Genomic DNA, 16,570 nt, shown 5'->3' on the forward strand with positions numbered 1-16,570 from the left:
ACAAGGCCTGCACTCTGCGTGGTCTGTCCGTGCACATTCCCCCGCCCCCCCCCCCCCGGGAAAGCAGCCAGGCCACGGGCTCATTCAGTCTCCTCTTTATTGTGGATGTCACGGCCATTGTCCCAGCCACTGGGGGGAGCACACAACTTTAACCCCTGTGTGCTGAGGGGAAGGGTGGGGGCTTTCGGGGCTATAAAACTAGCTATGTACATAGAGCCTTCTAGGGAGAAAGCCACCCCAAGCACGTGCGTGTCCAGGCACGGAGGGAGTGGGGGTCTGGAGCTCAGGCGGGACCGTGTGGGGGTGGGGCGGGCAGGTGGCCGTGTGCATGTGAGGACATGCTGGCGAAGGGCTTGGGAGGCGCCTGAGGGGCTCTGAGCAGCTTGGCTGGGCAGCTGATCTCCGGGTCCTCCCAGGTTCCTTCACATTAAGGGTGAGCCCTGGGTGAGAACTGCCCCCTCCTAACCTTGACCTTCCAGCTTAGGGTGGAGGGAGAGGCTGCAGGACCAGGTCCCCAACCAGGGGCCCGAGGGTGCAACCCCCTTCTCTACGCAGGGACACCCAGCCCCTTGCTAATGCTGACCCGGGGCCAGGGCCGGGGTGCCTGCACGGGCCGGGGGATAAGGCAAGCAGGGTGTCCACTTGGAAGGCCAGGGCTGTGGAGGGCAGTGAGGGGGACCCTGGACCCCTGGCAGAAAAGTGGCAGCTCTGGTCTCAGAAGGAGGACTGCCATGGAAACATGGCTCTGGGGACTCCCCCCCATCAGGATAGAGACGTCCCCCCATCCTTAGGCATCGCCCACAGAGACCGAACAGCAGGGAGACCACCGAGGGGTCTCCGCGGAGACGGAGATTGGCACTTAGACCACAGACTGGTCACCGTGGTGATTTCCATGGAGACAGAAGCTGGTTGTCAGGGGAGAGCCACGCCCCACCTGGCGGGGACGAGGAGGGGCACCGTGGTGGCCAGTCCCGGAGACAGCAGTCTCTCCTCTCCGGTGCAGGGGAGTCCGGCGGCCCTTAGCTGACACGGTACGTGGACGTGTTCTTCGGCTCCGTGCTGGGCACACACCAGTCGCCAGCCTCGTGGATGGTCTGGTAGTGGCGCCAGGCTGACTTGTTGTAGACGGGCAGGCGCTCCACCGAGTCCGTGGACAGGGCCTGGAGAGCACCGGGGTCAGCCTGTCCCGCTTCCCCGTGCCTCCCCCACTTCTCGGTCAGGCACCCTTTTCCCAGGGTGGGTTGTGGTGGTGTCAGGCCACGGCCCCCACGTCCCACCCTGTGTCAGTCGGCCCAGCTAGGTGGCAGACACTGGCCGAGACAACGAACCCCGGCCCAGAGAGACCCATGAAAGGACCTGTCCCTTCTGTGCCTTGCTCCTGCCCATTCCAGAAGGCTACTCACTCAAAGGGTCAGGGAGGTAGAGGGAAGGTGGGCTGTGACCTTGAAGAAGGTCACCAATTCTGGGCCTCAGTCTGGCCCTGAGCTGAATGACAAGTTCTCTGTGGTACCCCCCTTCCTTCTATGTGTAAGAAGTCAAAGGTCCCCAGAACAGGGGTCTTAATCACGGACCAGGGACTTCCTTAAATTGCCTGCCGAGCTGGGAATGTGTGCAGGTTGCGGAACTGTAGCTTTGCTCTGATTCCCAGTCTGGAATGAGGAAAGGGGTGGAGGGGTGGAGACGAAACCTACCAGCAGGCTGACCGGCCCGCACACCCCGCAAGCTGGGCCCTGCGCCAGGACCCTCACCTTGAGATAGATGACAGCGTCGGTCCCAAAGCCCTCCATGGAGAAGAGCTGCAGGTCTCCCTGGAAGTACTTGGCATAGAGGCGGGAGATGGGGAGCCCGTACCCGAAGCCAGCCTACAAGGGGGCAGGAAGGGAGTGTGACCAGGAGGCTGGTGCTGGGCCTCCTGGAGCAAAGGGACCAATGCACTGAGTTGGGGTCGGGCCAGGAGCTTCCCAGAATCCCCCGGGGGTGAGGGCAGTCAGTCTGGTGGGGCCAGAAAGGCGGAGCAGTCCCAGCTGTGGGTGGTAGTCAGCGGGGCTGGCAGAAGAGCTCAGCCCTAGGAGCCGGCGGGTCTGGACAAGCGGGTGTGGACAGGTCACGGGGCTCCTGGGTCTCAAGTTCCCAAACCCAGCCCCCCTGCTCTGCTGGGCATGACAGAGAGGTGCTGATGAGCGAACTTCGTGGGGCGCGAGAGGGAGAGGGAGAATTGAGGAAAGGTGACAGAGAGACACCCGCAGCTCAGGTGGGAGGGCAGCGGCTGCAGGCTCGGGGGGGGGGTGTGAGGAGCAGGGGGGCCGGGACTGGAGAGGTGACTGACACCGCACACAGCCACACAAGAACGAAGACCATGGGAGGTGAGGTGAAAGATGGGGAGAGGGGCAGTTTGATGAGAAGAGGTGAAAAAGGCATCCTTTAGGAGGTGGGGGGCACAGGAGGGAGACCATCTCACCAGCGGGGTCCCTCCAGTGCCGGGCTGGGGAGTGGGCGCTGTGGAGTACATGTAGCTAAAGAGTCGCTCGATCTTCCTCAGGGGAACTCCCCCACCTCGGTCACTCATCTGGGGGAGACAGACATGGCTTCAGGGCTCATGCCCCCTGCCCCCTGACACCCCTGAGCTCTTGGTTGTCCCCATCCCCAGGGTCTTCTCTGAGCCCATCTCCTGGCAGGAGGGAAGTCCCCGCCCCACTGCTCTCTGGCCCCCAAATCAAGCGTCACATACTTTGATGGACAGATCTTCCTCACCCAAGGCCACCATGACCTTGATAGGTGGGAGGACAAGGCTGGACTCGTGGCTTTCCACGGTTGCACGCATGGCATTCTGTGGAGGGAAAGGCGGAAGAGATGAGTAAGAGCGGCCTAGCCCTAACCACCCCCAATGCCGCAGAGGACCATCACCCCCCACCTCCTTACCTTGAAGAGTTCAAAAAGCATGTGGTAGAGGTGGGAGGGGACATAGACCATGTGAATTGGCTGTTTGGAGTTGGATGCTGCTGGGGAAGTCAAGACCAAGGATCAGGAAATTGTCAAGAGGTCACCATTCAGCATTCATTGACTCAGCACCTAGCACCCAGCACTCAACCACCCATTTATCCTCCAACCATCTGCCGGGCCATTCATCTGGCATTTATTCATCCAGCTATCCATTCATTCGGTGTCCATTCAACCATGTGTCCATACAGTATCCATCACTATACAAATGTCCATCCATCCACCCGTTCACCCGTCCATCCAACCACTATATCAACATCCACTAATTCCTCTATCTACCCATCCAGCATCCAACCATCCGACTGTCCCTCAACTGCGCATCTGTTCAAACATCCATCCTTCTTCCCATCTACCCATTCATTCATAGAGTCCAGATCCACCTTCCATTTATCCACTGTTTGTCTAGCCCCTTCACCATTCAAAAAGTATCTATCTGGCCTATATTCAGCCTACTAGCATTCGCCTGGACCCCAGAACCCCTGGAGAGCTTTTTAATCCAGTGGGGAGAGGGAAGGGGTGCTGCGCATGATTCTGACACCAGCACTCTGCCTCTCAAGAATCGCTCTAGCCTGGAGAGCTTGGTTTGAGGGACTGCCTGTCTTCTCCTGGTGCCTGGCACACAGCTTTGTCTGCAGTGGGAGCTCGATAAATGTGCAATGGATTCGTGAATGAAGGAATCTCAGGCCCTGTACTGGGCAGTGGGGCATAAAGATGAACAAAATTCGGCCCTACCCTCTTGGAAATTCAAGTCTAGACAAAGGCACAACTGACTTTTACATTGAGGGCTGCACCCAGAGCTACGTGCCAGGCCCTGCACTTGACCCTAGGGATACTGAAGTAACGTGGCCTGTCTCTGTCCTTCCATCTCTGCCTCCAAGAAATTAATTAACTAATTAATTATTTATTTATTAAAGATTTTATTTATTTGACACAGAGAGAGAGAGAGAGCACAAGCAGGGGGACAGGGAGAAGCAGATCCCCCGCTGAGCAGGGAGCCTGATGCGGGGCTCGATCCCAGGACCCTGGGACCATGACCCAAGCCGAAGACAGGCACCCAACCAACTGAGCCACCCGGGTGCCCCACACCTCTAAGTTATTCAGTCATTACAGAGGTATGCCCCAGGAAGCTGGGTGCTTAACCATTTTTTCTGGGAAGTCCAGGAAGGCTTTTCGGAGGACTTGGACTTGAACTGGGCCTTTCAGATGTGGGCAGCGTGACTTCCGGGCATGAAAGGCGTCAGGTTTCTGGCGCACAGGCAGGGGGTGGCTGAGGAGCAGGTGGGGGAGGGGAAAGGTAGAGAAACTTCCAGATCCCTGATCCTCCTTTCCCCTATGCCCCTGGTTCATCAGCAGGTCCTGACCTCTCTACCTCCAAGGTATTTATCAAATCTACCCCCTCTTTCCATCTCTGCTGCCTTCCCCTCCCCTGGATTCCTGCAGTGACCTCCTAACTGGCCTTCCTGAGGTCTCACCTGCCCCCTCCAACCTCTAAATATCTTTAGAATGAACGTCAGAACCTGGCATCACTGTTGCTTCGAACCCTTCAGGGGGCTCCCCTGCTGCACACAACATCCCAGCTCCTGTCTGTGGTCCACGGGCCCTGCATGCCTTGGCCTCTGTCTCCACCCCCTCCCTGCCCATCTCCCAGCCCCCTCACTGGTCCTGCTGGTGCCTGACCACCCGCCCCACCCAAAGTAGGACCCCCACAGCCATCCTCTTGTGTCCATTCTTCCCCTCCTCTTGTCACAGATACCCCTCCCCCAAAGTTCTAACAGGCTGCTGGCTGCCCAGCTATATAGACTGAATTCCCGGCCTCCCTGGCAGCTAGGCCTGGCAGGTGACTTAGGGGAGTGACTGTCCAACCCCTGGGTCCTGCCTTCTCCATCCTCTTCCCCTTCTCCAGCTGGAACTGAGACATGAGGGTGGGGAGCCGGCTTTGCTGTTCCACCCCAGGGGCTAGAAAGAGGGAAACCTCTCTTTTAAATAAGCCAGTGTTATCTGGATTCTGAAAAGGCAGCCAAGCTGATACCCTAGTAAATACACTGCTCCTCCCCATCACTGCCACGTGACCTCATCTTGTTTCCTCCCTGTCACTTGTCACCATCTGAAATTAGCTTGTTGGGGCGCCTGGGTGGCTATCGTTAAGCATCTGCCTTCGGCTCAGGTCATGATCCCAGGGTCCTGGGATCGAGCCCCGCATCGGGCTCCCTGCTCCACAGGAAGCCTGCTTCTCCCTCTCCCACTCCCCCTGCTTGTGTTCCCTCTCTTGCTGTCTCTGTCAAATAAATAAATATTTTTAAAAAAATGAAATTAGCTTATTGATTATTTGTTCACTGGCTACCGGCCCCCTTCCCCAGCCTCCCCAGCATGAAGAATATAACCTCCATGAGAACAGGGACCTTCCTTGGCATGTTCACTGCTTAATAAATACTTAGCAAATAAATTAGTAATAATACTGCTAATAATAAGTCAATAATAGCTCTGTTTCTGTCCCATCCATTTCTTTTCCTTTTTCTTTTTTTTCCGGTTCCTTTCCTGACTCCCGATCTCACCTTCCTCTCCAGAGCCCTTAGACAGACAGACACGCACACGCGTGCGCGCGCGCGCACACACACACACACACACACTTGCTCACTCACTATTGATCTCCTGGATCTCCAAGTCAGGCGAGGCCATGTAATACTTGTCACACAGGAGCTTGGCCATATCGTAGGCATCTGAGAGAAGAGAGGGGCAGCTCAGGGAATGGGGCGGCCCACCCAGCAGGCACTCCTCTTGCTTGGCACCAGCACGGGGCATCGCCAACATTAAACCCAAGCAGACGAGGCCCCCACCCACGGGGGGGGGCGGGGCACGACACATCCTCAGGCCAGGCAGCTGGGAGGGGGTCTCTGGGGCTCCTCTGTGCTGGGGACGGCTTACCCTTCACCACGTCGGAGACGTTGCAATTGGGGTCAATGCTGCCGATGTGTTTGGGGTGGGCTGGGTTGGTGCTGCCGTCAAAAATCAGGGCTGCGGGCGAGAAGGCAGGGAGCTGTTGGCGGGGCCCCCCTCCTGCTCCCAGGACTCTCCAACTCCACCCCTACATCCAACACCCCTCCTCCCATTCCCTGGGCCCCTCCGTCCCCGGCTCGGGCCATGTCTGGACTGTTTGCAGACCGGAAGTACTCCTCTCGGCGGGCCTAGTCCACCACACAGCCCACATGCCATTTCTTCCTTTCGCTACAGCATTTAGAAATCATTCTACTGTCCTGCATCCGAACTTATCTGAGCATGAGGAACTCATTTAATTTTCAATTGGTTATAATTTCTCAACAATCACAGTGAATACTCCGGGACTAAGGAACTTGAAACGACAAGCAATTTCTGAATATAACAGAGCTGTGGCGGATACCACGTTGAACGCTTTTGCAAGAGGCGACGCCATTGTGCCTCCTGTCAGCGTTCACACGGCGCTTGCAGCTGCTGCCTTCCGCCCCCACCGTGGAGCCAGGGAGGCGCCCCCGGTCCTCAGCCCCCCAGCCCCGCTCACTGTGCTGGTTGATGAGCATGCGGATGGAGATGCGGCTGAGGTAGAAGCGGTCCAGAAAGTACTGGATGTTCTGGTTGGAGACCGGGTCGTCGCCGTAGGTGTCCTTGTACTCAAGCACGCCCTGGGCCATGGTGGGCACCACGTCGTTGTGGCGGTTCCGGATGGTGACCAGGGCATCAGTGAACCTGCAGGGCACGGCGGCTGTTGGCCCTCACCCGGTCCCAACCCTGGGGCACCCTCAGACTCTCGCCCGCTTCTGACCTCTTCTCCACACGTCTTCACTCACAGGACCCTTCCCAGCCTGACAGTCCCACAGTGCCCTCCCCACCGCTTCCCAAGCCCACCCTGCATCTTCCACCGCCTGCCCGACAGCCGGGGGCACTCCTCAGGGGCAGGAGCTTGGATCCCCCCAATCAGACTCAAGGACACGGAGGCCAGGGGCCAATTCCCCCTCAGACTAGATATCCTTGAGGACAGGGATCATTTCTTCCATCCTCCTGGCCATTTCTGCCTCGGGGCTGTGACCCAGTGCCCCTCACCTGCACCTGCCCTCCTGCCCCCCACTGGGGCCCTCACTCACTGGCTTAGGGTACGATGGTCCTCGGGGTCCTTGTCCAGGAACTCCATGATGTCCAGGAGACTCTGGACGTACCTGTGTGCAGTGGAGGGGGGGACATCACCTCAGCTCCAGGCCAGGCCTGGCCCCCTTCCCAACGGACTCAGCTGCCCCCGCACCTGCCCCGCCCCTACCGTGGGCAGTGGCACACAGAGCTGCCCCCACACCGGCCTCACCCCTACCCACACAGAGCTGCCCTGCTTGACAGGCTACACCACACTTTTTCTCAATTCCTTTCATCTGTATGCGAGTCTCCCTGACAACACAGTAAGTTATGCAAGAACATCTCTCATTCGCTGGTCCCCCTCATAGCACCCTGGCTGTGGAATCTAAGAATAGCAGTCTTTGGAGGGCACTGGGGATCGTGCCATCCCTGGGGTCTTCACCAAGAGAGAAGGCTGGGGCCAGTCGCTTAACCTCCCCGAGCGCCTTCACGGAAACCGGTCCTAATGTCTGTGCTGCCACCAGGGTTAGTGCTGCCACCCACGGGGCGCGGCCGGCAGGGTGACTGGCCCAGGGCACGTCACAGAGCAGGGGCTCAGCGGGGATTATAGTCGAACACTCTGCACCCCTGCCCAGGGGCCGTGCGCTCTGCCCAGGGAAGTGGATTTTAAATGGTGGGTGGGCAGGACACAGGAGTGGGGCAGGCAAGCCAGCTGTGACCGCGCGTGGGGCCGGAGCCCGCGGAGAGCCAGGACAGCTCACTCCACCCCGAAGGCCCAGCAGGAATGCGTGGCCCCCTGCTGCCCCCCACCTGCAGGCCCGGTTGGGAGGCCGATTTCCCCAGGGCCTCGGAGAGCTGGGAGCCAGGGGAGTGCTGGGAAGCCCCGAACTCGGGGCCGCAGGGGGCCAGCCTGTGCGAGGGAGTCAGGCTCACCTATGGCAGCAGAGCGTGCCCACCTGGAGCCACTGTCCCCCTGCCCTGCAAGCCACGACCCCCGCTGCTTCCTGCTACCATGTCCAGCCCACGGGTTGTTCTCCTGGGGAAGGCCACAGAGCCGAGCCTCTCTCTGGTAGAAACACTCGTAGCGAGCAGGAAGGAGGGGCTGCCAAGAGCCCTGGGACAGAGGGCTCTGCGGCCTAACGGTCTCGCTAGAAAAGGCGCCTCCACGGGAGATGCATTCCTATGGACACAGTGCTTTGACCTTGACAGCTAAGACGGGCAGGCATTAGCCCCATTTCACAGGCTCCTCAACTGAGGCCCGAAGCAGTCATCAGGCCGGGAGGCAGGGTGGTGAAGACTCAGTCCTCCGCACTCTTGCCACCCGGCAGCGCCGGGTCTGCTCAGAATGCCCACCTCCGCGTCCCTGACGGCTCTCTGCCCAGAATACCCTTCCCCCTTCACCTCCCCCCCACCGCTCTTCCCTCTCTCACTTCAGAGACTAGAGGAGAGGGTGGGGGCGCTGGCTCTGCTGAGTCCCCCATCCTGGCTTTTCCACTCAGGGCTGTGCGGCCTGGGTAAGTCGTGGAGCCTCCCTGGGCCTGAGTTTCCTCATCAGGAAAGTGGAGGGTTTCCTACCGCTATCACTGCCTTTCAGTGAGGGTCAAAGGTCATACTTAGCTCCGTGCCCAGCACGCAGTGAGCACTCTCCAGATGTGCGCCCTTGCTCCGAACGTGGTTTACACAGCAGCCACAGCGGAGTGCATCCTCTGAGCCCCACGCGGCACCGACACCCTCCTGCTGGTCGTACTGGGCGTAGGCTCTGAGTCCCGTTTTAATCATGCTCTGGACAGCCGCCATGCTAGGGCTGGCAGGAATGGGGACTTTCCAGCCCTGGTGCTCCCCGCCTGTCCTCCCCACCCAGCAGAAGAGACCAGCCTCCCCCGTCCCCCCCATGCCTGCAGCCCCAGCAGACAATCAGAGAGGCACTCCAAAGGCCGGGCCTCAAGCTCGCTGGAGAGTAGTAACAGGCGGGCTGACTCTGCTACAGAGTGACGTTGTGACGGGGGCCAGAGCCTGCCTGCTGCCGAGTCTACCCGGGGTCTCCTGTCCCCCAGCAGCCTTGAGGAGCATGCAGTACTTCCCCTTGCTGTAGAAACCAGCCCAGGGAAAGCAGGTGATACGGCCCAGGCCCCACGGTCAGGGGCCGCGCTGGGATTCGAACCCATGTCTGTCTGACTCCCAGTCCACACCATGTGGCCAACTGCTCACCATCCACACTGGTCCCAGCAGTGATATGATGGCTGCCGCCAGCCTCAGACAGGGCTCGGCTCTGTGCTTGCCTGCCCCCCTACTTTCGCCTCCGTGATACCCTGTAAGGTGGGTGCTCCCGCTCCCCCATTCTACAGATGAGGCGGTCACCGTGCAGAGCTGGGCTTCTCTCTCGCAGGCTATGTGCCCCAAAATCCTTGCCCCCCTCCCCCATGCCCAGGATAAAGCTTCATGCTCATGACTCTGGGAGGGGATTTGGGGAGAAAACCTGCAAGTGTGCAAGGCTGGGGTAGGTAGAGAAAGGAAGGGGAGGAAACCAGCTGGAGAGTGGGGCCCAGAACCCCTTCCTAAGATGGGGTGGGGGGGCAGGCAGGGAGGGAGGGGGTGGGAGCTAGGAGGCCCTGCCCGCTGGGCCAGGAGGTGAAGGGGCAGGGACAGTGTCCCAGCGCAGGTGTAGGCCCAGCGCCCTAGCTACTGGCCCCATCCCTCCGAGGCTGCCTGCCGCACCCTAGAGAACAGAAGTGGGGCCTGGTCACATGGCCAGTGAAGTAAAGGGTGCCAGGATGGACGGACAATGGGCAGTCCCCCCCCAGCACGGGCATGCAGAGGGCCGCCAGCCTGAGGCCCCCTGCCCGCCTCCCTCGCAGGGCCACTCCTGCCGGGGAGTGGGTCCGCGTGGGCTCTCGGGAGGGAGAGGACAAGATGGGAAGGATCTTCCCAGAGGACCCTGGGCCTGGCTGAAGCCCACCGAGGCCTGATAACCCAGATGTCACCCTCAGGCAAAATCTGGTCCTACAGGGAGAGACACTGAGAAAGGAGTGACCCTGGCTCCTGGGCTGCCCCCGCACTGACCGCCAGAGAAAGGACTGGGCTCGGACCTAGGAGGCCCGAAGCAGCGGTGCACTGGCCGATGTGGCACTGACTCCCCCCATCCCAGCAGGCCGTGGGGGCCCAATATAGCTGCCCTAGGGAAGGCCTGGGCCTGCCGACCTCAGCAGCAAATCAGGCACCCAGGACTCCTGCCTTCTGGGGCTTTCTAGCTTGCCCAGAGCCCTGGATTCGGGAGGCAGGGGGTGGAATGTGGAGGGAGGTGGAGGGGGCGTGTGCATGGCAGCGTGTGTGTGTGTGTGTGCGTGTGTGTGCGTGTGCACCAGGCACTAGTGTCCACAGCCACTGCGGATGAGGAGTGTGAACAAGGCAGTGGCCGTTTGAGGAGGGGGAGCTGGCAGACCTGTCCCGCATCTGGAAGCTGCTCTCTGGAGGGGAGCCGAGTGCAGGCCCTGAGCCGAGCAGACTCAGGCCCTGTGGCCGGCTGGGCCCTACAGAGGCCACTGAGCTGCTCCTGTCCCCGGCTTGAAAATGGGGTTCAAGGCAGTACCACTCTGACATCCTCAGTCTCAAGCCCGGTTATGGAAGGAGAGGGTGAGGGGTTCGGGGAGGATGGGACTCGAGCCCCGGCTCCATGCCTGGTCCGGCGTGGGCTACGGGAGCCACTGCCACGGTGCTGGTTCTTCTCAAGGGCTGTGGTTCCCGCGGGGTGGGGGTGCGGGTCCCTTGCAGGCAGGGGAGGTTCGACAGAAGGTGCTGGCCCCACTGCCCCCTGCCCCTTTCCCTACAACCTCTGCAAGACCCTTAGTGACAGGAGTGACTCACTGTCATGATTCTACTCTGCAACTCTCACTCAACCCCCCCCCCCCACTTTCTGGAAGCACCCTCCTACCAGCTCCACGCCCTCCTCCGGCTGGCTTTCTCTCCGGCTCCGTGCTCCAGCATCTCTAGCCAAGTGCGTTCCGGTAAGGTGGGCCCTACTGTAGTCTCGAGGACTTGCTCAGGGAGTTTGGCGATCTCTGATCCAGGTCACTGCCCCAGAACAGAGCACTCTGCCTGCCCCCTCATGAATGTAGCCACCGGGTCACACAGCTTAGGCTGGAGTCCTAGCTCTCCCACCTGCTGCCTGAGTGATCTCACACACGAGCCCTAACCTCTCCGAACCTCAGTCTGCTCATGTATGAAATGGGAGTAATGACAAGGCCTACGGCAGAGGGCTGTCGGGAAGGCTAAGTGAGTGAAGATGTGGACATGCCTAGAATAGTTCCTGACACACGGCAGGCCCTCCAGGTCTGTTTGCTTTCATCATCACCATCACTATGAGGACCACACTGTCTAAGAGAACCCTGGCCAAACTCATATCTGTGGCCTGAAGGTGCAGCTCAGGGACACGGCTTATGTTGACAGAGTTCCGCACACTTTGGCACCGAACAGTGGCGTTTGTCCTTAGAAACAGAACGAATCCCCATTTTACAGGTGAGGAAGCCGAGGCTCAGGGAGCCTGGAGGGTTTGCTAAGGAAGTGTCCAGCAAGCAGCGAAGCCAAGCCTCAGAGTCAAGCATGCTAACACAGACACCAAAGGCCAAGGCTTTCTACTGTCTTCCAAAACAGGCTCCCTCCACACCAGGTCTGTCTGGTTGAGACAATTTACCAGGTTTATTTAAAACCAGGAATGCTCAACATGTCCACAGTGACTCTGGCCTAGAACCTCTCTGCGGCTGAGTAACAACTCCACTCGCCTTCACCACGTCATATCACCACCACTGCGAACAGCATTCGTACCGGACTTTTCCATTTTCCAAAGGGGAGCGTTTGCTCCTTACTCGTCAGACTCTGAGGGTAGAGGCCCTCTTGCCAGGCTCCGTGGTACGCTGTCCCCCTCCGCTCGTGCAAACCCTGCCCACCTCCACCACCTCTACATCCAGTGGGTTCTCCTGGAGGGAGTCTGCACTCTCTCACAGGCGGCCACCTCGTCCCCATCAGAAAATCCCTCCTCCCCTCAGACCTCAGTCTCTCTTGCTGCGGCCGATGATGCCCATTCCCTAGGAACAACCTCAGCAGGCTCCAGTCAGTGCATCAGGACATTCCAGAAATCCCATGACCTGTTCTCCTCTAAGCTGAACCAACCACTGGGAAGTGCTCTCTCTTGTCTAACTTCGCTCTGTCCTGCTGTTGCTGGACATGACTTCCAAGCTTGGAGGGAAGAAAGACCAGGCCAAGCCCACACATGCGTAATTGATTTTCAGAAACGGCCTCCGCTGGGGCCTGGGGGCCTCACGGGCAGTCCAGCAGCTCCCTGCTCCCCCACACTCCGACACACATCCCCCGGGCCTCCTAGGAACACAGCGTCCAGGGAGGGGCCTGCGAGGGCCTGTCCTGGCGTCAGGGGCCTGCTGGAGAGGTAGCTGGGCCAGCCAGCCGGACAGAACTGGAGGAGAAGCAGGCAAACAGATGGCACCTTCTGCCTCCTCCCCACCACTTCCCCACCACCCCGCGGTGGGAAATGCTGGTTGGCTCAGAGGTCTTGGACCTCCAAGGGCCAGGGCCCAGCGAGGGGTGACCTGGTTGGGCTGCAGGAATGCCAGACCCTGCCCTCTCCCCCTGGCCCCCTTCGCAGCTTGCACCGAGAGCACTGTAGGTGCAGAGTGAGGTCACGGAGGCCCTGGCTGGGCCCTTGCCTGCCTCCACGCCCTGGCACAAGCAGTCCCAAGGCCTGGAATGCCCTTCCCTCCTTTCTAGGTCTAAGCTCACTCCCGGCCCCCTGGAAGGCCCAGTGACATGTCACCTCCTCTATGTGTCCATCTCAACTTCCCCACAACTCTCTGCTTCAACTGACATCCAGCGTGTGCCTACTGGGAGCCTGGCCTTGTGCACAAAACACTTGCCTTACCGTATCTCATTACATCAGAGTAAGGCCTGCCTATGCAGATATCCACGCATATAAACGATGCTAGAAGGGCACCACTAAGACCTTCTGAAACCCTACCAGTGTTCGGTTATGGCGTGGAGGGTAGTGGATGGCATTCTCTTCTATCTATTTTTCTGTGTCTTCCAGATAATACTTCCAGGATGAGGAGGAAAAGAACCCCAATCCACGTTACTTTTTAAATAACATTTTGGTTCTTTAGTAACTCTTCGGCAGCTCGCTGCTCCCACCACGATCTACATAGCTCTCAGTTTACCCACTCTCCTGCTCCCGGCGAGCTCCCGGGCTCCCGGCATGGCGCTGGGCTCACAGCAGGCGTGGAGCCCTGCTCCTGAACCGAACAGCGAACCACAGCCACGCCACACCATAGCCAAACTGGCAAAGTCTTCCAGCACAGGTGCCACCAAAGACCAACCAGGATTAACCAGCTGCACGCCAGTCACACAGCAAACTCTTGTTTGTTCTTCATGTGACCAGCCATTGGTTCATGTCATCCAGTTACTTAACCTGGGACAGAGTTCTAGAGGGACCTTTCCTGAGGACTTCCCCCTGCTACTGCTGCAACTTTTGGTCTTTGCTCCTCCAAAGTTCTTGGGGGTCGGTACTGTGCCATCCCTGCGTCTGAGTGTTTTCCAACATCCAAAACAGTCCGACTTGTAGCTTGGATTAAAACATTTGAAAATTCATTTCTTCCTGTTTCTGTTTCCCTACAATGTTGCCCCCAGGTAAATATTACCCGGTAGGTGCTGGGTTTCCAGAACCAGAGCTGGTGGTGAATGCCAGTATTAGCATGGTTTGGGTTTTGGCTGTGAAAACAATTCCCCAGGTGGATCCTGGGTTTCTGGAGAAAGAAGAGTGGTAAGAATAGGGCTGGCCCACAGGCACGGAGGCTAGGAACTTTATCTCAGTCCCTGTTCTGGCCTAGCATTCCACTTGACCTTGGGCAACTCTCCAGCCTCTTGGAGCCCCTGTGCTTCCTCTCTGTCCCCACCTCCCTCAAGGCTACTGGGAGCACAGAGACTCTGGGAGCCCAGGGGCATCTGGCAGCGAGGGAGTGGGAGGTGCAGGGGCCTGGCTGGGGGTCTCACCAGCTCTGGACCAGCTGCACCGAGGGTGTGCTCAGCACTCGGTCTGGAAGCAGGTTGATCTCTTTCATGATGTTGGCCAGGCGCACGGGCAGCTCCTGCCTGAGGAAGGTGAATGAGGTTTTCTCACAGGCATTGCTGGACCCTGGAGGGAGGGAGAGAGACAGAGGTGAGCCCACAGAGCTGCAAACCCCTGGAGCCAGAGGTCATCTCAGGAGTCAGGTCGATTAAATCCTTCATTTCCTGAAGGTTCAGAGAAGTGACCAGGGGCACAGAGCAAAGCACCTCTCCTAATCCCCTGCAGGGCTCCCACCTCCATGCCACCCTGCCTAACCCTCTCCAAGCTTGCGTCCCCTCGCCCCCAGCCTGCTTGCCTTCAACCATAGGGGACAGGGCCACTCCCAGGCCCACTTGGAGCTGCCTCTGGCCTCGGTTACCTAACTTCTTCACTTTCTGTCCCTCCTAGCAGACACTCGCTTTGAGGGGTGGAAGGGGTAGGGTGGGGTGGATCGGGTGGGCAGAGGAGCCTGGGAAAACCACCCCTTCCCGGGTCTGGGCCTGGCTGAGGGGCGCTATGCCTGGACCATGGCAGCTGCGGGGTCCCAGCGTCATTTCTGGCCCAGTCTGTCTTCACCCAGGCTGGTCTTGATGACAACTGTAGAGTTGACCCTGCGTTAATGCCCACGTGGGAGGCACACAGGGCCCAAGGATGGGAGCCCAAATATCTTGGTCCTTGGTCTGGCTTCAAGATGAAGACAGAGTGGTAGACTGAGGCCATGGCCTAGAGTCAGAAGAGCCAGATGCTAGTCTAAGTTCTGCTTCCAAGTCTGCCACCTAGGGCATGTGACTACCCTTCTGAAGATCTGTTTTCCCCACTGCACTACAAGTGGACCAAACTTGACTGTGAGCCCGACCCAGTCCATTTCTATAACTGGGGTCCAGTCTGGACCAGACAGCTACTGGTGGCTGGGAATGGGCCCAGGGGACTTTCTTACATAGGACAGCTCAAAAAGGGCAGGGGGACAGGCAGACAAGTCCTGGGTAACAGGGGCCCTGTGTCCTAGATGGCCACCTCCCCACCCCCTCCCATCAGTGACGCAGCTGTAACTTGAGCCAGGCACTGTCTCTTCAACTCCTGAGAGACCTGGGCACCCCCTCCTAATCCCTAGCTGGCACCATGGAAATACCGCGTAGACACACAGGGCCCACACAATGCCTGTTTCAGTGGCCACAGCGGCACAGTCTTGCTTCTGCTCCCAACGCGCCCCCAGGGCGTTGCTGGTGGGTGATCCTGGCCCAGGAACCTAGGGGCAGCCAAGGCTGCAAGCCTCCTGACTCCACCTCATGGTGCTCCAAGCCTCAGCCTGGGAGGGGACAGGGAGCCAGGCCCAAACAGATTTGCTCTTCAAGTGTCCTTGCCTACTGGGCCGGCTGGGGGCCAGCTTCTTCAGTGGGTGGAGGTATACTGACCAGGGACCTCCCTCCTGTTGACATTTTTCTGAAAGAGCCCAGTCCCCACCTGACCCCTGGGTGCCCAGCCCAGCCCAGGTCTCTTTCCAGATGTTTGCACCTCCACCCTGTTACTCCCACCAGCATCCCCGCCCCATTTCCTCTCCATCTCCTACTCATTGAGTCACTAGGACAACCACCATTAATCCTTTCTGTCTGGATATACCCCACTCCCCTCCTGCCCTAACATCACCTCCTCGCTCTCCCTTACTCTGTAAGACCTCTCACAAAGCCCAGCGAAGTATTTAGACCCCTTCTTCTCAGTGCCCCCACTTCCCATTGACAGCCCAGTATACAGCTCTTCCCCAGGATACCTTAACCCACTCAGGACCAGTCCCTGCCCCTCCCTCCCCCGCCTTAACCCATTCCTGCCTGTACCCCAGCAACCCCTCCCTGTCACGCAGGGCCTCTCCTCTCCTCCGCGTTAATCCTTCGTGGCCAGGGCTCCCTCACTCACTGCCCCCCGCGCCCCGCGGGCCCCCACGGCCTGCCACCCCCCACCCCCCACTCCGTACCAAAGTCCAGAAACTGCTTTATGGACAGCGGGGACGGGGAGAACTTGCTGAAGTGTTCGATGTACTTGGGCGCCCCTGCCAGGGACGCATTCTTCAGCAGCGCGCGGACCCAGCGCATGGCGGCGGTGGCGGTGGCGGTGGCGGTGGCGGTGGCGGCGGCGGCCGCAGCTCGGGCTCGGGCTCCGGTCCCCCAGCGGGCAGCGCTGGCGCTCAGCTCGGCCCAACCCGGCCCAGCCCGGCCCAGCCCGGCCCAGCGACCGGGACGGGCCGCCTCCTCCCCGCCCCGGCCCTGGCAGTCCTCCAAGCCCCGGCCAATCGGCTCGTCGCGGCGCCCCAACGTCGCCAATGGCCGCTCACAAACAACGCCGGCAGAGCCAATCGCCTCTCGCCCCGGCACGTGGCTCCCCCCC

At 59.5% G+C, this 16,570-nt stretch overlaps 1 protein-coding gene across 4 annotated transcripts; it reads right to left on the minus strand.

Annotated features, from left to right (window-relative positions):
• Window positions 1-79: 79 nt before the first annotated feature.
• Window positions 80-16,431, minus strand: PDK2 (pyruvate dehydrogenase kinase 2). Of its 4 annotated transcripts, XM_078065550.1 has the most exons (12): window positions 16,315-16,430; window positions 16,161-16,278; window positions 14,140-14,281; window positions 7,110-7,181; window positions 6,530-6,714; window positions 5,920-6,009; window positions 5,637-5,714; window positions 2,920-2,999; window positions 2,729-2,827; window positions 2,459-2,566; window positions 1,749-1,862; window positions 80-1,160 (listed from the first exon to the last, which is right to left on the minus strand). In XM_078065550.1, the coding sequence occupies exons 2-12, from the start codon at window positions 16,276-16,278 to the stop codon at window positions 1,020-1,022; spliced, it is 1,227 nt and encodes a 408-aa protein (XP_077921676.1). In that variant the 5' UTR covers window positions 16,315-16,430; the 3' UTR covers window positions 80-1,019. The 4 variants fall into 4 exon arrangements, with proteins under 4 accessions (XP_077921676.1, XP_035950642.1, XP_035950649.1 ...); XM_036094749.2 differs by having other exon boundaries at window positions 16,161-16,431; XM_036094756.2 differs by having other exon boundaries at window positions 2,920-2,996; window positions 16,161-16,430.
• Between the last annotated feature and the right edge of the window lie 139 nt (window positions 16,432-16,570).

Source organism: Halichoerus grypus, chromosome 2 (genome assembly GCF_964656455.1).
Source record: "Halichoerus grypus chromosome 2, mHalGry1.hap1.1, whole genome shotgun sequence".
Lineage (NCBI taxonomy): Eukaryota > Metazoa > Chordata > Mammalia > Carnivora > Phocidae > Halichoerus > Halichoerus grypus.